General features: G+C 53.6%; 7 protein-coding genes across 7 annotated transcripts; 4 read left to right on the top strand and 3 right to left on the bottom strand.

The window, feature by feature from the left end:
- Positions 1–179: 179 nt before the first annotated feature.
- A1O3_01281 (uncharacterized protein) lies at positions 180–3,213 on the bottom strand (the record flags this gene model as incomplete). The annotated part of the gene is made up of 2 exons (XM_007731429.1): positions 180–823; positions 876–3,213. 2 exons carry the CDS (start codon positions 3,211–3,213, stop codon positions 180–182), a joined length of 2,982 nt encoding a protein of 993 aa, XP_007729619.1.
- A 706-nt stretch (positions 3,214–3,919) lies between these two features.
- Positions 3,920–10,852, bottom strand: A1O3_01280 (uncharacterized protein; the record flags this gene model as incomplete). The annotated part of the gene is made up of 1 exon (XM_007731428.1): positions 3,920–10,852. One exon carries the CDS (start codon positions 10,850–10,852, stop codon positions 3,920–3,922), a length of 6,933 nt encoding a protein of 2,310 aa, XP_007729618.1.
- A 526-nt stretch (positions 10,853–11,378) lies between these two features.
- A1O3_01279 (uncharacterized protein) lies at positions 11,379–12,472 on the top strand (the record flags this gene model as incomplete). The annotated part of the gene is made up of 2 exons (XM_007731427.1): positions 11,379–11,398; positions 11,449–12,472. 2 exons carry the CDS (start codon positions 11,379–11,381, stop codon positions 12,470–12,472), a joined length of 1,044 nt encoding a protein of 347 aa, XP_007729617.1.
- Positions 12,473–12,713: 241 nt separating this feature from the next.
- Positions 12,714–13,763, top strand: A1O3_01278 (uncharacterized protein; the record flags this gene model as incomplete). The annotated part of the gene is made up of 1 exon (XM_007731426.1): positions 12,714–13,763. One exon carries the CDS (start codon positions 12,714–12,716, stop codon positions 13,761–13,763), a length of 1,050 nt encoding a protein of 349 aa, XP_007729616.1.
- A 341-nt stretch (positions 13,764–14,104) lies between these two features.
- Positions 14,105–14,548, top strand: A1O3_01277 (uncharacterized protein; the record flags this gene model as incomplete). Its single annotated transcript, XM_007731425.1, has 1 exon — positions 14,105–14,548. One exon carries the CDS (start codon positions 14,105–14,107, stop codon positions 14,546–14,548), a length of 444 nt encoding a protein of 147 aa, XP_007729615.1.
- A 335-nt stretch (positions 14,549–14,883) lies between these two features.
- On the top strand, positions 14,884–16,284 carry A1O3_01276 (uncharacterized protein; the record flags this gene model as incomplete). The annotated part of the gene is made up of 1 exon (XM_007731424.1): positions 14,884–16,284. The coding sequence occupies one exon, from the start codon at positions 14,884–14,886 to the stop codon at positions 16,282–16,284; it is 1,401 nt and encodes a 466-aa protein (XP_007729614.1).
- Positions 16,285–16,872: 588 nt separating this feature from the next.
- On the bottom strand, positions 16,873–18,767 carry A1O3_01275 (uncharacterized protein; the record flags this gene model as incomplete). Its single annotated transcript, XM_007731423.1, has 3 exons — positions 16,873–17,756; positions 17,804–18,257; positions 18,312–18,767. 3 exons carry the CDS (start codon positions 18,765–18,767, stop codon positions 16,873–16,875), a joined length of 1,794 nt encoding a protein of 597 aa, XP_007729613.1.
- Positions 18,768–18,923: the final 156 nt, after the last annotated feature.

Raw genomic sequence — 18,923 nt, 5'->3', positions numbered from 1 at the left:
CAACCGACCAGGTCCGTCTTCTGAATAGCCTCGGGCAAGGCTTTTGTATTGGCCCGATCGCGCAGCCTTGTGGTAGGTTAATTTTATTGTTTCATGGGCTGGCGATTTCCTGCCGTGAAGCGTCCGGATCATGTCCTTGATGGCCTCCTTTTTACATGACATGATATCTCTATTCCATATCATGTCCAATACGGTGCCTTGAGGCCCGTCAAGTTATTCAAGATGCTTTCGTGGTCGCCCGTGTCTTCCTTCTTTCTCTGTCCACTCAACTCCAACTGGATGGCACGATGAATGTGGACAAGCCAATCCACGTAGCTCTGCGCCTCGTTGTTACGGTCTTCCACAAGCATACGGGCATACTCAAACTCCGAACCATCAAGCCCCTGTCTGGCCAGCGTGAAGGCGGCAGCTTTGCTGCCCCGGATCGTCGAAATATATTGCAGCAAATTGCGAACTTGGGCATTTAGGTGGGTTTCCAGAACAGGAATTTCATTCAACATCGGGTCGAGATCTTGCAGGTTGTTGACACCCTCCCCAAAGAGATCCTGCAGCAGATTGGGGGACACTTTAGCATGGAACCAGATGAGGACAATCTGTCCGTTGTCCACCAAATATACTCCGCCTTCATCGACACGAGCGAAGGATGCTCGAACCGACGGGGGGACAACTAATTGCATAGTCTCCGGGTTGGCAAAACAGTCTTCCGGGTTTAGATTGTGGAGAGCGTAGATTCGAGGGTAAAGGTAGAGAGCTGTCTCGGTGACTCCAGAAGACCTCATCATTCGAGCCGAGTGCACACGACGGTCTGTGGGCTCGACGCCACCTAGAGAATGTGTATGTTAGACCAATTCTCAAGTACATACACGTACACGTACCTTTAAAAGCTCGACTCTTTATCAACCCCAGAGTGTACATGGCGAGCTCCTTGAGATGCTCTGGTAGGACTAGCTGTCCCGGTGGGTGGGACCCCGAGAAGTTCTTTCGATATCCAGCGAGTATGTCGATCGTCTTCTCCGTGATACTGGCGCGGATATCTTTCAAGGACCTTTCCGCTATCTTTTGCGACGCTTCTTTGGCAATAATGTTGACGACAGCGTCCTGATCGACGGTGCGCATGGTTTCGGCGGCACCTTCATTAGCCCCCGCAACCACATTAATGCATCTCACTCTTCTCTGCCCGGTAGCCGAAGTATAAAGAAGGGCGGCTTGAAAGTGAGCGTCCAATTTGGTGTCCAGCTTGCCGTCGTAAGAGAATGTGACGCCAATGGCTTTGTCGGCGTCGATTGTACCGATTTCCAAATCTGCCCCGAAGGTGTGTTGGAGGAAAGAGCCGTAATAGGAGGATACCTGCAGGCCGTTGGAGCATCGTACTTTCATCAATGCTTGATAGCCTGTCTCTCTGTGCACTGAGTGTGTAATCTCGGTTTTGAGCTTCAAAGAGTCTCGCGGCGACACGAAGTTGGGGTAAAAAAACATTTCTCCACCGGTCAGGCGTGATAAATGCCCGATTGTTGCAACATCCAGATATCCACCACCAGCGGCTGCGAGGAAAAAGTCGACGCCAATGCCAGCTGTCACCATTGCACTAGCGGTCTTCTTCCAGCCAGGGTGCTCTGTTGTGAACAGTCTTCTCTCGGCATCTGTGTCACGCCCTTTTCCGTCATCTCGCAGGTGGAGTCTCCCCGGTCCCCAAGTTGGCAGTGTCGACAACGAGCAGATGATTTTGCCTCCAGTAGAGGACAGAGCAGCCAACGCGGCGTTCAAGGTAGGTAGTAAAGCAGGTTCGGGGTTCTTGATATTCGAAAACATAGTTGGTATCGACTGGAGAAGAGAGGTGATGACACTTTTCGATTCTTGTGGATCGACAAATAATCCGTCCGCCAGAGGCACAAAGGGGTCTTCAAGCTCGGTCACTACCATCATTTGCGCAGTGGTCAGCCCAGGTGCGAGATTGTAGAATTGGATCTCCTTGTCATATGTAGCGACCCCGACTTTGGCTCCAACAGGGAATTTGGCGGAATTATCCGCGTCCTCGTCAGTGCCAGTCTCTTTGCCGTCACCGTAGAGAGCATTCAGGATGCCAGCACAAACGGACTCAAGAAACCCACGGTTGGCTGCTTCCTGCGTGACGTCGATCAGAAACAACCACCGCATAGGCATCGGTTCCTTAGTATAGTATTCCTTAGGTACGACGAATTCCACGGTACCCATCATGAGTTCGGGTCGTTGTAAACGATCCACCCGCACCCCGGCCACATCTGTAGGTGCGAAGTATTCTGGGGCAACATCGTTTGCAAAGCTGCACATGTTGCAGACGAGTTTGCTTCCACCCGCTCTGAATATCATAAAAGGGTTGACATATGTCCTGCATCTCCGACATCGAGGGGGTCCAGCCTCGCCAAAATCAAGGACAGGGATCGGCTGCTCTCCTTCTTGCAGGGGAGCAAAAGGCTGCAGTACTATACCCAAGGGGAGCCCGGTCGACGCGAGTGCCTCAGCTGTCGAAGGAATGTTGTTGATGGTCAGTCGCGCGAACTTTGGAGAGGAATTCCCTTGATCGATCGCTGTAAAGGAGACGGCGGCCGGAGGTGGCAGATGCTTCTCCATGGTAGGATGAACGCTAACCTGGTAATACTGCGTCGCGACATCTCTTGATCTTGCCACACTAGGGATCTGCTCTGGATCGACGCGACCTTGGGTTGCCACAGCCTCCTCTCCCATCCGCAACTTATCGGCAGGATTTACGAAGGAATTCTGTGGCTGCTGGCCAGGAACAGTTGATCCGGCTTCAGGGCCTCCGCCAAGGAATTGCGATCCTCCTGTAGGACCTGCAGGCCCGTTCTCCAAAGTTGAGGAGAGCCCAGGCGCCGCCGTTATATCATGGTATGCGTGCCTCTCTTTTTTTCTATGAGATCGTGCGGGCGCGGCCGACATCTCCAACCCTCCCATCTGGGCGGCAAGGCCATTCATGGCATCTTGCTGTACAGGCGCATACCCTGGGACCTGCCCGGAGTAGGGCAGCTGCTGCGAAGTGGCGTAGGCCTGTTGGGCGCCTGGATTTGTCCCGGGGAGTTGGTAACCCGGTTGCGGGCTTATCGACGGGGGGAAATGAAGAGCATTCGGTTGTGAGCGAGGATCATTGGATGCTGGATCATGGTTGGCCTGGTACGGCTGGCCGGTACCTCCTCCGTAAGGTGCACCGTAGCTGGCCATTGTTATAAAGCCGGAGAAGCAATCAGGGAACCGACTGTCTGCGCTTCATAGTGATGTCAAGAAACAATCGAGCCGTTCGATGCAGTGGCACCGGGAGAGTTCCTAGAGTAGTGGGAGGAGCTGCGGGATCTGGGCCGGTGTATCTGCACAACAACAAGACAAGATGTCTACGGCGGCCAGTGGTACAGGATTGGCAAACAACTTCAACAAGTCTCTTGAAGTCTGGATGGAGTGAAGTGTCAACTTCGAGTTGCGCCGAGTAAAAAGGGCACAGTCTGACACAAAGCTCAGTGCGGAGATAGCCTTTGAGGGTGGGGTTGTCTGTCAGTCTGACAGCCCCCAATTTTCCTGGTGTTGCTTGGCGTGTTGTATACGGAGTGTACCTAAGGTAGTACTATCCGTACATGGCCCTACCAGGTAACTACGGTAATCAGGTACTTTTGTCGCAGTCGACGGTTGGAAATACGGGTACTAGCACTCCATTTGAACCCGCCGTATGTATGATATAAGACGGACGTGGAAGTTCCAACGAACTAATAAAACACTTTGTTTGGGAAGAATAGCCAGTACTCCGCAGTCGGAACCAAAATCCCTGGGAGTTCTTCGCTTTAGAAACCCATATTCTCCTTTTCCTACGCTCGTCAACCTCTCGGCTGGTCAAACGGGCCCATGTCCTTCAAGTACGGTGAGACCACTCGGTCCATCATCATGGTCCGCGCCTTACCCGCTTGCTCTCACTTGCAGCCCTAGAGGCTCCTCTCGACCCAACATTTCCGTGACCAAGACTGCTACCACCATACGGCTGACCTTCTTCTCCTCTGCCGTGCTTCCGTGACGATGATTGGTCATCCCTCGGAGGGCCGGATCTAGCATATCCTCCCCGCCTGTCGTCGCTTTCCTGGGGGTAGTTTTCCCTGCGACTCGGTCTCTCATCTCGCCTAGATGAGTCCGTACCCCCATGTCTATCATCTTTGGCATCCCGACTGTCTCGGTCGCTTCTATATTCACGATCACCCCGGGCCTCATCGTGTCGGCTTGAATGGCGAGATGACCTCCTGTCCTGCCCCCGATCATCAATCAGTTCGTTCCTGCGATCCCGGGTGTTATCGAGCCGCGCCGAGGATGGTCTTGCAGCAACTGGGACTTCGTTTGGATTGGAAGATGCAAACAGGTCTTGCTGCGGTGGGTACCCGTTGGGATTTGGACCATTCAGAGGGCCACCTGGGGGCGGCGGAGGAGGGGGCGGTGCCATGTGAGAACCAAAAGTCGAGCTGTTTTGCCTCATGCCTCCTCGTCCTCGGATCGATGTTCCAGCCTGAGCCAGTGTGTTATTGACGGCCGTGAGCGGATGACGGTTGTTCCGCCCACCTTGTGCCGCCATATCACCTGCATGCGGGCCGCTAGGGGGACCTCGAGTTGTGGGCGAGGGTCCAGACGGAGCGCCAGGGGGGGCATTGCCTCTAGGCCCTGCCGGGGCGCCGGCTGGATGACTCTGCTGTTGGCCCTGCGTTGTTCGTGGCGTTTCGTTCCCGGCAGGGTCGATCTGGTTGAGGCGGGAAGGGTGAACACTCGCTGCGTCGGCTGGGGTGCTCGTCGCAGATGGTGCGTCATTGTATGAACTGGTCCGCCCATGCCGCCTAGCAGGTCCCGTTGGAGTCGGTCGCTCTGGGAAGGAAGATGGAGAGACCTGCGTGTTTAGTAGTTGGGGGGCCCTCATCTTCGCTCCAACCCCTGTTGGCGGTCTGCTTCGAGGACCGGAAGGCGCATCAAACTCCGGAGGGCGGTCTGCATTGATTGAGGTTGTTGCTCTCTGCGAGGTGTCCTGCTCGAGCCTGCCGTGCTGCATATCAATGGGTGGTGCTTGTCTCGAATCTCTCTTGTAGCTGCCAGGACCAGTAGCCCGACCACCTGGAGAAGGCTCCGTGGATGATGAGATGTAAGGGGCTGGTCGAGTTGACGATGGCTCTGATCGCGGGCTAGCATAGGGCCGTTCATCCATATCACGTCGAGGGTATGACCGACGGTCATCGTCTCTTCGTGGAGAGGCTGGACGAGATCTCAAAGACCTGTCTTGGGTGTGGCCTTTAACCGATTGGGGGTACCGTGGCTCTGCACCACTCTCGATCAGTGCAGCACGTGCCGGGTTGATGGCGACTTGTGACGGCTGGGCGGACACATCATTCTTTTGAGAGGACAATGTGTCAAATGGCGCCGTTTCACTGGTTTGGGAAGACCGCACTCTTGGGTTGGCATCTCGGTTATCTCTCTCACGTTCTACCGGTGGAGGTCGAACAGGTGGTCGCTCTCTGTCTAGCGGCGCGCCCCGATCATATGGAGTGACTCTTTCGTGTTCACGCCCATAGCCACGATCGTCTCTACCACTATGTGGGGGGCCTTCAGGGCGCTCATATCTTCGAGAATGCCTGTCATAGTCATCGAAAGGAGGTTCAGGGCCACGGTAACCCGACCTCATATCTCGACTGTGGCTGGTTCGAGCATCGGGCAGCGACCTTCCAGCTTCACTCGAAGGGCGCGTTGAGAGACGTGGACTGTCGCGGTGGCCGTTCCGACCATCGGCCGGCTCTGGGCGATTGGGTAGACTCGCTGGTAGCGGCCGCGGTAGGGCAGGTGGTGACAGTCGTCGAGACTGACCATGCAGCCTGGTCGAGTCTGCACGCGGAGGCCTAAAGTCTCGTTTTGCCGGAGCTCCGGATGCTTCTATATCTTGTCGCAAGGGTGTATGAGCGCCGTTGGAGGGTGACGGCTTCGAACCTTGCCCAGAAAGGGTCCGGGGAGCTGGTTTTGAGGGTTCGGTCAATTCTTGGGACTTTTCGGTCCTCGCAGAGTCACCGGGCTCATTATTTTCCGCATTTGCTTGAGCTGCTGTTTCAGACGGCAAATCGGTCATCACGACATCGTGGGCCTCATTCCCCTCATTGACCTTGCTCGAAAGGGTCTCACCAGAGGTCGTCTCGTTCAAGAGTCTAGTCTTCAACTGTGAAACGTTTTGGTCATGGTCTCCATTCTTGTCTTGACCCTGACGGAAAGCCTGCGGGATCATCCAGCTCTTCTCTTTTCTATGTAAGGCACCGAGTAGAGCTTGCGATGAGACTTTCAGGTCTTCTTTGTCGGATTCGCGCAGCTTGTCGACAGCCTTTTGCAGGCCCGTCCCGTGCCAATTCACGACCGGATAGACGGTCGACACAGCACGTAGAACAGATATTGCGTTCCGGACATGCATGTACTCCGGAGAGGTGACACATTTTTGAAGTGCTGCGTATATGTTGCCATGCCATTTATAGAGCACTCTCCGGAAGCTCTCAAAATCCAGCAGAGACACGACCTTTCCGCTTTCAACTTTCATGGCGAACCCGGGTAGATTTTTCTTGCTACCCCAGGCCTCTCTCTCATAGATTGTCTTCGAACCGTGCCAGCGTGAAAGATCCTTAAGTACCTCGTTAAGGAATCTGCCAAGGTTATCGGCCTCCTTCGAAGTACATATGAATATCAGGGACACAAGTCGGGCTGGCCTGAAGAGCAAGTCATAAAATCCGAGTGTGCGGAAGTTGGGCGTACCAGCTCCGTGGAGGTACTTGACCAGTTTGAAGCAGAAATAAGCATCCAAAGGCGAGAACAGGATCCGAGGGAGAAAGCAGTGTTCCATCAGTGCAGTGTTAAGCTGCTTGTCCATCCTTGCTTTACCATGAAACCATTGGTCTTTTTCACGTTGGAGGCGAGCTTTGCTTTCCGCAAACGCCTTCAGATGCTGCTTGTTTTCCGCCAGTAGATTGTCGATGAGATCTGTGATCTCCTTCTTTGCCGATTCTTTCTTCTTGGTTCCCGACACGCTTACGTCCGAACGGTCTGCGGAGATTGCAGCAATCTTCTTGTGCTGACGAGACAGTTCATCCTCGTACGATTTTCCCGGAATCGTGATGTCGTACAATGACAACTGCCAGAAGGTCGCATAGAAACCAGTGCCGATGATTTCCACCACGTCACCAGGCAAAACAGGCTGAATGGATGTCATGACATCCTTCATGACTGGATGCCAGCAATCATCGGGAGGTATCTCAGGCAGACCGGGTGTCCTGCTGCTTGAATCTAGTTCTAGAGTCGAACCCAGGGTGTCGCTTGCAATGGGTGATCCATCCGCGACGTTTTCTGTCTCAACAGTTTCGCCATCTTCTTCAACACCCTGGATTTGGTCAGACATATCCACGTCTCCGTTGGTCTCTTTATTTCCAACTTCATCGGCACGTAGATCTTTGGAATGGTCCTTGTCATACTCAAGCATTTGCTTGGAAATAACAGGTCGATTGATCCAGAAAGCCACCTCTGGGCGAATTTCATAGTCGATAAGGAGGCTTACCACGTCGGGGACGATTTCGCGGAAATCCTCGTGCGAGAGATTGCTTCGCAAAAGTTCGAGATACTGGACCACTACACGGTGAATCTCGTCATAAGTGTTGCCGATAGCTTTCAAGGGTATGTCGCCTCCTTCAAAAACACAAGCTTGTCGCTGTTGAGCCATTGAGATCAAAAATTTTGCGGCCAAGCCGGTGTCCTGTAATGATCTCACCAATCGCTCAGAGGTCTTTTTGGAATCGTGCCGCCGATCAAGTAGCTGCAAGATTGTTTGCGATTGGAGTAGCGGTCCGCCTCCCATGGCTTGTAACTGTGCATCGTTGTAGCTTGTATCGGTTGCGATCCCTGCCATGGAGACCACAATTTGCTCAAGCATTTTCAGATCTGTTGTGTTTCCCTGCTCAAGCTGCTCAAAAACATATTGCAAGATTGGGCCAGGCCTCATCATGCCATATCGTTTGTAGATCTTCCCCGCAAATTGAGCAAGAGCCGAAAGCCACCGGCTTGTGAAAATGCCTCCCTCTTGTATCCGACTCCTTCCCGCTTTGGCCATCGAGCTGACGATTGCCCAGGTAAGAACATCGTAGCCGAGATCTGTGAAGTAACGTGCGCCCTCAACAAACACCTCGGCAATACTGTCGTAAACTTCTATCTGTGTCAAGGCAGTCGTGATGACGACGTGGGGATTCGCAAAGGCAATCTTGGCCAACGCCCGCGCCATAGGTCGTACATTTGTGTTGGAGATACGTTTGAGAATATCCTTTGTCTCGGCCTTTGCCTGGTCGTATGCTGTCTTGATGTCGGGATTGCGGGATGTTCTTCCAGTCAGCCACTCCAAGTACATCAGATAGCGGATGCTAACCGGGAAATTGCTGATGAGTTCGAAAACCTCATTGACAACACCAGCATTCGACTTGGTCAGACTGAGAGACGGAAGAAGGGTCCGTTTGCTCAGGTCCAACCAGCGCGAACGGTTGTGCTCTGTCTTGTCGGTTTGCAAACTCTGCCTGCCGATGCGTGCAATCTTGAGAAGAAGCGCCGGATCCTGACCAATTTTGACACCAACAAGAGGTAAGAGAGTCTCACAAAGTGTAAAAACATCCTCAACAGTCTGACAGACGGGAATCTGGTCGCTCCATTCGTCCCAATAGAATCGATAATCAGTACCGTCAGGACTGTCGTTCTTGTCAAGTAGTGCCCAGCGCAGAATCTTCCGCTCAGGAGTGTCAACAATTTTGACTTGACCTTTTTGTAGGCCTGGCAAGTCGGTGTCGTAGGTTGGCCTCTGCTCGCGAAGACTCGGACGGTCTTGCAGAGGCCTCACTTCACCGTACACCTTACTCAAACAATGATGTAAAATCCGGTGGATGTACTCGGGAAGCTCAGGGAAGAGATCGATCAGCCATGGGAACTTGCCTAAAATGAGAAGAGCTTCTGGCAGAGCCCCAATAGCGAGTAAGCTCTTCAGCAACAGCACCTTTTGATCTGCGGGCCCGTTTAGGTCCTTAGCCGGAGGCTTCTGGGCCTCGGGTTCTTTGGAGGGAGTGCTGGCACGTGTAGTCGAATCCCTCAAGCGAGAGGGGACAGGAAGGGTGTCATCGGCCAGAGCACCCGCCATTAACAGTGCGTTCTTCATCCCTGCGCCAGGTCTTGCAGCTCGTTCCCTCTCCGCCTTCTCCTTAAGCTTTTGTTGCTTGAGATCTTCCATCTCTTCGTCTGTTCTCCAAATGTGGGGATAAAGATCCTTGAGTGAGATAAAGCCAATTTTGATCAAAAGAGCGGCAAGGTAGATGAGATGATCCGGGAGTACGTCAGTGTCATCCCGTGCCGGAGACGATGAGTAGAATCTTAGCTTGAATCCCAAGAGTTGAGCAGCATCCCGATTTCCTGTCGGAGGTGCAGTGCCCGTCTCTCGGACCCATTGCGCCAACGCCTCGTCTCCTGACGAAGCTGCACGATCGATTTGATCCTTGGAAAGTTGTGATCTGCCCAGAAGATAGAATGCTTCAAGACCCTGTTTCTTAGCCCGTGGCCAAAAGTCCCGGTCACGCGATTCAGTTTCTGCCTCAACCAGCTGCTTTTGCGCTTCAGTGAGATGCCACTCTGTAGAGCCTGGCAGAGCCCAAAGAGGCAGTCCGGTAACTATAGCTTCCGGTTTCCCCAGGCCTGGTGATCGTGGCCACCAGGGACTAGCCCGGAGAAATTTGACAAAGAAGCGAAATTGCTTCACAAGAACGGCGCCAAAAACGTCGAGGACAACGTCGAGACTCCGACCAACATCAAGATCAAAAGCGCCAATCATCGCTTTGACCTTTTCAACCGTATCCTCGACAACCTCGGCGGTAGGAGGCTTGTTACCGCTGGTAGTGAACAACTCCGTCATCAATTTGGCGAATCCTTCAGATTCTTCCCGCATCAGATTGAAGTTGGCTTGTCGATACAATAGATTGGTTTGTTTTCTTATGCCCATCCGGTTGAAGGTATTCCTGATCAGGTCCAGCCTTTCAAGCAATGGTGCATCAAGTTCAAGGCGCAGCAATTCGGGTGATATATCGGTTGCGACGAGGAATGCGGACAAGCGGTCAACCGGCATCGCACTGTTCCCTTCAAACATGATTGATATTGTATCCAGCAATGCGGCCTGCAGCGGTGTTGCTGAGCAGGCTGGCTGAGAATCCCCGCCCGTATTTTCGCTCTGGAGGATCTCTTTAACCAAGATTCCAGCGTCCGTAGGGCCAAGCCTCCCATAGACGACAGACTGTACTAGCTCTTGCATTATGGCCGTGAGGGCAGTGCCACTCTCCTCTTGCAAAGCGGCTAGACCTTGTTGTAGCACGTTCTCCTTGCCTCCAGTCTGCCACGAGTCACACGCTTCCTTGGTGAAACACGTGTAATTGTAGGGTTGAGGCTCGGAAGGAGGGCTTGCGAAAGACGGTGTCAGAAAGTCAGGGCTCCGATCGAGTGCCATAGTGCCGTTTGCGTTGTTCGACTCGTGGTCTGCTGCAGTTGTCTTCACAGCCGTGGCAGTCACTTCGCCAGGACTATTCACTGGGCTGGATGAGACGTTGCCGCCCCGACCTCCTCTGCTGAACCGCTTTCCACCCCTGCCACGCGTCTGATTATAGTCACGATCATTGCCCGATCCTTGGTAAGAGCCTTGGTGGGCGAGATTCAGGCTGCCTGGTCGATGCGGCGAAGGACGGGAATACTGCTGGTCATCTGAGTAAGTTCTGTCTCCTCGCTTTCTTTTAGCTCCAGCTGGAGGGGGCATCACTCCCAAATGCCACAAATTGTGACCTCGGCGAGGAAATAGTAGGTCTTCACGAGGTCGATCATTCGGTCGAGTGAAACTTCGGCGTCACGAAGAATGGTGGAGAATCGAGTGGGCCAAGTTTGTAGCTCACGATCGCGGTGGATGGCGATCCAAAAGCGACAGACTTGTGTTCAGCGAAGGAACGGGTATTAACTGATCAAGGCGATGGTGGTGTTGTTACAAGGACCATGTGTAGCAATGCCACAGCGAGGGTCAGAAACTTTGACGGGCCGCGATCTGGCCCGCGACACGATCACGTGACAACATTCCGCCTAGTAGATTACTAGTGGTGTCGACAGCATCTTACATCATATCGAACTTCCCTTTGCTTACACAAGCCTGTGCTTGCTGTCGGTGCCCTCTTCTATGTACAACCTGAGATGGCCTGAATCCTCGAAGACTCGCTCGGTCACTTTCATTCGCTTTGAGAGGCATTGCTACTGTCTGTCTGAAAAATCCATCTCTTCTGAGAGCAAGCCTGAGAATGGCTCCGAAACTCCTCCTGTAACGTAACTTCAACACATCCCTATTCTCTCAGCCTGACGTTATCATAGCACCGGTACCACCGGCTATATAGGCGGCGACTTCCTCTATCTAGTCTCTCAGGTGCACCCAGACTGGGAAATAACATGTCTTGTTCGAAACAGTGACAAAGGCGCCAAAGTGGCTGCGGTATATCCCAAAGTGCGGCTTATCTATGGTGATCTGGACGCTGTGGAGACCATCGAGGAGGCCGCAGCCAATGCCGATATTGTCTATCATTTCGCAAACTGTGACCATGAGGCATCCGCCAAAGCTATTGCCAAAGGGCTCGCTCGTCGACAAGATGACGGGCCTGGGTATTGGATTCATACCTCTGGCACACTGATTCTAGGGGCCGAAACCGTAGCTCTTGCAGAATTCGGCAACCGACTTGACAAGATATACGATGACTGGGACCATATCCAAGAACTCTCCTCTCACCCCGATGAAGCGGCACATCGAAATGTGGACAAGATCGTGTTGTCGTCCTATTCAGACAGGGTCAAGACCGCCATTGTCTGTCCTCCTACGATCTATGGCCCTGGCCGAGGACCAGACAATACACGTTCTGTGCAAATCTACCGGTCGACTGCAGAATTCTTGAAGCGTAAAAAGGCATTCAAGGTCGGCAAGGCTGAGAATATTTGGCACTATGTCCACGTCCAAGATCTCTCAAAACTCTACCTTTTGCTCGGCGAAGCTGCGCTCAACGGAGGTTCCCCGGCTACATGGAACGAGTTAGGATATTACCTCGCAGAGAATGGATCGTTTGTTTGGGGCGACGTCATACAGAAAATTGCCGACATCGCGCACAAGAAGGGCCTCCTGCCAGACTCTGATGTGGAAAGCTTGTCCCAGGATGAGGTGGACAGAATCTTCGTTCACGGGAAGTATCAACTCGGCACCAATTCAAGAGGCGTATCCGTTCGAGCGAAGAAGCTACTGGGCTGGAAGCCGACGATGCGCAGCATCCAGGACGAACTTCCCGACGCTGTAGAGAGCGAGGCTCGTCTCCTGGGGCTGATCAAAAGCCATGTGGACCTGGTTCAAGAATAGGCTGAAACGAAACCTCGCGACCTCCTTTTGTATCACTGGTGCCTATTTCTTAGTCATATTAGCGTCTTTAATACGTACGTATACGTGCGTAATCTGTACTCTTTCTCAAGGCAACAATCATACCCTCGATAAGATCCCCTCTACCATTCCCAAATTGATTACGTATAAAGGCACAACTCTAGAACACGAGCTTGTCTCGGCCAGGAACCAATCTGTAGAGACATATCATCAAACCCTCAACATGTCCACAGAAAACCTCGCCGCCGTCCTTGAAAAAGTAGGCACGGCCCTCAAACCCCTCATCTTATCCATCCCCTCCCCAGGTGAAAACGAAATCCTAATCCGCAACCATGCCATCGCCGCCAATCCCGCGGACTGGAAACTCCGCGACTTCCCCAGCCATCTCAACAAATTCCCCACCGTACTGGGCAGCGACGTCTGCGGCATCGTCTCTGCCATAGGCAGCAAAGTGAGCAAATTCAAAGTCGGCGATCGCATCGCCGGCTTTGCGCTCGTAATCGCCAATGATAATCCGGAGCATGGGGCCTGGCAGACATATACGCTTTTACAAGAGAATGCGACGATCAGGATTCCGGACTTTGTGTCCTACGAGGATGGGGCTACGTTTCCGATGGCGTTTGCGACTGTTGCTGTTGCGTATTTTGAGAGGTTGGGGATTGATCGTCCCCTTTCCTCTTCGCAGGAGGTGCAACAGCAGCGGCAGTCTGGGATACTGGTCTGGGGCGCCTCATCGTCTACGGGGACAGCTGCTGTGCAGTTAGCCAAAGAGCTAGGGTTCAAGGTCTTTGCGACTGCCAGCCCGAAGAATCACGAGTATGTCAAGTCTCTCGGTGCTTCGGAAGTGGTCGACTATCGCGATCCGGATGCTGTCTCAAAACTGGCTCAACTCGCGAAGGAGGCCGGCACGCCTCTCCGATACGGATTTGATTCCATCAGCGAAAGAAACAGTTCTCTACTTACTGCTGATGCTCTCCTCGCATCCGGCGGGGAAGGAAGCAAATTAGCGCTCACCAGCCCCTGGCCTGCGGGTGACGAGAAGCCTGCTGGTGTTGAGATTTCGATGACGATAGCCGCTTTGGCGTTCGTACATCATGTCGAGATGGGGAGCTGGATGTTTAACGAGTACCTGTCCCAAGCTATTGAGCAGAAGAAAATCGTTCCAGCGCCGAAGGTGAGGGTTGTAGATGGTGGGATCGCAGCTGCGCAGGAAGCGTTGGAGATTGTCAAGGCTGGGGTTAGTGCGACGAAGATTGTTGTCAGAGTTGATTGATTTGAGCAATCGAGTAGATATTTATATTGAAAATGCGCTTGCGAATGAAGAATTATATGTGACTTTAGCCCGAACACAATGGGTAAGTTAATCACCACGGCTCTTGACAACATCATCCTCGACGAGGCTACTCTTGAAATCAGGACGCTTCCATACTCGACATGCTCGGGTTTTGTATACCTCGGAAGCAGTTGTTGACGTCCTTGGCAAAACATGATGACGGTATGGAGTATTTCTCCGTAGTATTCTCAGCTCTCCGACCGCAACTCCGAAACGTTGATTCCTCCACATGTAATATTAAGCACTGGCATCGGCGCACCTAGCATCAAGCCAATTCCATCATGATCAAAGGCAGCTGCGCTTGCGGGCGTGTCCAATATCAGACCCAATCCCAACCTCGTACCGTCACTGCCTGCCACTGCGGCACTTGCCAAAAGGCGGGCGGTCCGTTCCTGGCGTTTGCAGGCTTCCCAACCTCTGAGCTTCAGTGGATTCATCAACCTGACCTCTGGGCACGCAGTGACTTCGCCGACCGCGGATACTGCAAGGTGTGTGGCTCGAGCGTGTCGATGCGGTACTACGTCGAAGACATCACCTATGTGACACTGGGGACGATCGAGCCCGGCACCGCTCTGCCTCGGATAGGAGCCCATATCTTCTTGAAGGAAAAAGCACCATGGGTTGTTCTGCCAGACGACGGGGCAGAACGATGGGACGGGTTCGGTCCGGGATTCGAGAAGGAGCTGGCTCAGTGGCGGCGCCAAAGACTTCGGCCCAAGTTGTAATGTTGGACAAGAGGAGCTACTCGTCCTCGAAGTGGTGGAGGGAATGAGAATGACAAAAGACAAATGCAAAGTCAATCGCAAAGAAAGACGAGGCTGAGCAAACAAGACTGACTGCCAGTGAAACCAACCTGGACTTTTTTGAACACTGCCATTCTGCCCATTGAGTGAATTGACTCTTTCTGCCTCACCCTCTTTCACCTGCATTCTTGTGTCCTACTTCCTTCACCGTCTCTACCTACATCTGCCCATCCCTCCCTCTTTGAATTGGCCATTGCCACCATCCCGTACATCAACTTTGCCCAAGCGGTGCATCATTCCATCGGATGCTGCCCACAATGTCAGAGATTCCGTCCAAAGCGCCGCTCCTGGCTCCCACCGAACCCAGACACTTCCGCTCCTCATCGAGCATGGCCTTGTCAAGACTTCGTTCTCAACCTCAACCTCAAGCTTGGAACACCTCTGGCGCTCGCCACAGCAGCAATCCCATCGTCCACAGCCCGCTCCAGCAGTCATTTCCAGCATATCCGAACTCGGCGTCAGAAGAAGCCTCAAACTCCAGCCCGATGATGCAACAGACACCGTCCCGTCGCTCCCGTCGCACCGAGCACGAGAGCCGGAAGCGAGGCGAGTCGCGATCCTCATCTGTCCCGATCATTGTTCGCACTCTGGAAGAAGACTCACAGCCTGACTGCGGCCACCAACTCCAAGCTCGCACTCGACCTCACTCTCGCGCCACTTCACCGTTGCCTCGTGCCCACGGCCGCGCCCACGAGACCAATTTCAACCCTCTGAACCCGAACGCCAATCGCCGCTCCGTCAAACATCTCACATGCTTCTGGTGGTGGGAGAAAGGAGAATGCCGCTTTTCGGAGGAAGACTGTCTCTACGCCCACCACGACACCGGCCATTACACCCTTGCGCCACGGCAGGTGGTTCCCGGTGAGCCAGCCAAAGCCGGCAAATCGCTCGAACGTGCCCTGAACAAACTCGCAATTGCCAACCGCTCTTCGGCTTCGCTGTCGTCGCTTGCCAATGCCCCGGTTCAGGCTTATGAGGCACACAATAACGCCGTCTGTACAAATGTCGACCCAAGCTCTCACCCAGAGACACCTCAGGCGGTCGAGTGCAGCCGGTCTAGCACGCCTTCGCCGCTGGAGATTGGGCAGGGCCAGGCACAAGCCACACGACAACTCCAAACAGACAACGACTTTCTCCGCAGTTTGGTCCAGGAGACGCAGCGCGAGAAGCGTGCTCTCGTCGACACCATCGAGTCTCTGCAGAAGGAGAAGCTCCAGCTCCAGTCCCGAATTGAGGCCATGTCCAGCGATCGCGGCAATCTGCTGTTCGAGCGAGAGGTTCTGCAGGCCACGGTCAAGAAGCTGCAGTTCACCAATACCAGTAGCAACGCCATGTCAATGCGCTCCCCTACTACTAGCTTCGGCCCAAGTCTCAGTCAAAGCCCCTGGGGCGCCATCGGCAGCCGGCGACCTAGCCCTGTCGAGGGTGTGCAGCAGTCTCAGAGAACGGTCAGTGACGGGTCGACAGATCTTGCCAACAACAAACCCAGCAACAGCAGCCTCGTCAACAACATTGGCACTCATGCCGCCTTGGACCTTGCGGCAATGCCACAGGCCAGCCCGGACGCCCGGCTCAGCAACGACTTCAGTTCGCTCGGCGACGGCAATGAAGGCGAGAAGCTGAAGAGCGTGTTGAGGAGTCTTGGCCCGACTTTTTGAGCGGTGCAGTTTGGCGCCACCGGAACCTATCCCACCTTGGTGCCACCCATCTAGTATCTGCCTTGCGACAATGAGGACCGACCTTCGTTCCAGGGGCCATGGTATGGTTCCGAAGTGGAATCCGGTGCAATCACCACGACAGAACAGAACAAATGGAGACCTCCGTCTCCTGCAAAGCGGGGCAAATCAAAGCAAGAAAGGCGCATGGAACGAGGCATTGGATGCGCAAAATGTACGGTGTAATGGACACAAATGACTTGGCCTGGCTTGTTCTCTATTTCTCTCTCCCTCTCCCCTTTCACACGTCTGGAGAGGAGGACAGAGCCATAATACTCATGGGCTATTAGTGATGTACGATTGACAACGAAAACGACATGGACCGCACAGCAGCAGGCGTCAGCACAAAATGGAGTTGGAGTTGCCGTTGACAGCTCCATTCTCATTGATACCCACACTGACTACTTAGTAGGTAGCTGAAGAGGCTACATCCCAGGACGGCTATACAGTGGGCTTGGATAGAAACCTCAGTAATGTAAATCTATCCCACCAACTCTCCGCTTGTCTTTTGCATTTAAGTGTGTCAAGACTCTAGAACGTGCTTTGGGCCAACCGACTCGCCGCGTTCCTAGCATCGACACGGTCATCACCTTCATCCTCTTGCACCCGCTCTAAACTTGCGCTCCCCGTTGCACTTCGCGGTCGACCACGCAGGGGCCCGTCTCCGTCGGTACCTTTGTCATCCACCTCAGGGATACCACCTGCCCCAAAGCTCCCACTCATGCTGCGAGTCAAAGAATCCCTGCTCCTTGGAACCCCGCTCCAGGCGTCACCTTTAGAGCTCTGGCTGCTTGCCAGACTGACTCTACGGATTGTAGGATGATTTTCTCGCCCGAGTCTGCTTAATCCGCCCGATGCGTCAATGGCACGGACATCTGGCCGGACTGACTCCAGTGTTGCCAGTGTTCGGCGTTCAGCCTCGATCTGGCGTAGAACATATTCCCGCAGGGAGAACAGGAACTCGTTTGAGGTGCGCTCAAACCACCTACGCTTCTCAAGCAATAGGTTCGCGGTTACACGCTGCGTCTTGGCCCGTAGATAGTTCTCCTGACTGACAGCTTCGTCAAGCGCAGAGATTGCTTCATCAACCTTATCCCGACGAACATTCGAGCTGCTCTTCAATCGCTGAACTGCATTCTCTTTACTGCGCCGCGATGCCTCGGTTTGCAGCAGTTCTCGCAGCAAGATGTGTCTATTCGTCAAAGTCTCTTTCACGATGAATGCATCAGAGGAGTGGTAAGCAAGAGCGTCGCCTAGCGTGGTAGCTTCAGCAGTTCCCTGCGCCGCATGATAATCACCACACGTCTGAATAATCCGTCCGAGTTTGCGGTAGGCTGTAGCTAGACCCGGGTGCGTCTCTTGGACATGCATTTGTCCTAATTTCTCACCTAGGGAAGACTCTCCGAGACCAAGTGCTGTTGAGGATTAGTACTGTACATGACAAATATAATCAAGTACGTACCTCTTCTGGCCTTGACGAGCTTTTCCAGCTTCTGGCTAGTGTCCAACGTGCCCAGATAGAACATCTTGACTATTGGTCGAGCTTGCTGCAGCTCAGGCGTATCATCCGGAGGGGGCGCGAACTGCTTCAATACTTTCCGTCTCACGCCTGTAGCAGGTTGCTTCATTCTCACCACCGGCGAGTACCCAAAATCGCTCTCCACGAAGAAGACCATCTCTTCATCACGCATAAGAACGTCGTTGCTGCAGACAACGTTTAACCATCTCTGTATGGATGCCTTGACCCTGGCTTCATCTTCATCGGTCCCTGCGCCAGCGGACGTGATGCTGGGAGGAACAGCAGGAACAAGTGCTTCTGGGTTAGATGAGATCAGATGATCCGCAAGCTTGACGAACTCGGAATGCGTTCGACGGACGTCTCGGAATTGAGTGGTTCGGAACTTAGGGAGATTTGTCTGCCATGGCCATCAATACGGGTGTTGAGTAAAGGTATAGGAGACTCAGCGTACATAGATATCAAACCTAATGACCGGGTCTTTGCGGCCTGTCCTCTCCAAGGCGGTTACTTTGGGTTGCAGCTTGTACTGCGGTACAGGCCTCTGCTGTTTCGTGTTATGATACCTGGCCGCGCCTGGCCGGTGTGGAGGTTGACCAGCTGCAGGTGCCTGGGTATCCTGTTGGGTGTTTTGGACAGACTGCGACTCCTCGGGTGACTCAGGGCCTTGTTGGGTTTGTGGAGCATCCGTTGCCTGCGCCGGCTCGGAATCGGCAGGTTGGGAGAGATAAGGAGTTCCTGGGATACTATCTTGCGACTGATTGTAAGAATGTCCCCGGACTGGAGCGGGTGAGTCTGGTGACCCGGCCGCCGGCGTAGGAAAACCTCGATCTATTCGCGGTGAAGAAGAGCCCCAGGGGGAAGCCCCATGAAGGGCATCGGCGTCGCTTGAAACCACAGAGTAGTCCATTATGGCAAGGTAGGCTTCGGCGACGTGAATGAAGGGCGCGGTGGGATAGGTCGCTTATGCGTGGAGACCGCACATGCCTGCCGTGCTTCTAGGAAGGTGGTGATCGAAGGACGTGGCGGCGACAATTAGATCGTTTCCAACGATACTAGGAAGCAA

Source organism: Capronia epimyces (assembly GCF_000585565.1).
Source record: "Capronia epimyces CBS 606.96 chromosome Unknown aczIQ-supercont1.1, whole genome shotgun sequence".
Taxonomy (NCBI): domain Eukaryota; kingdom Fungi; phylum Ascomycota; class Eurotiomycetes; order Chaetothyriales; family Herpotrichiellaceae; genus Capronia; species Capronia epimyces.
Note: the sequence above shows the minus strand (reverse complement) of the source record. Positions and strands in the feature narration are given on the sequence as shown.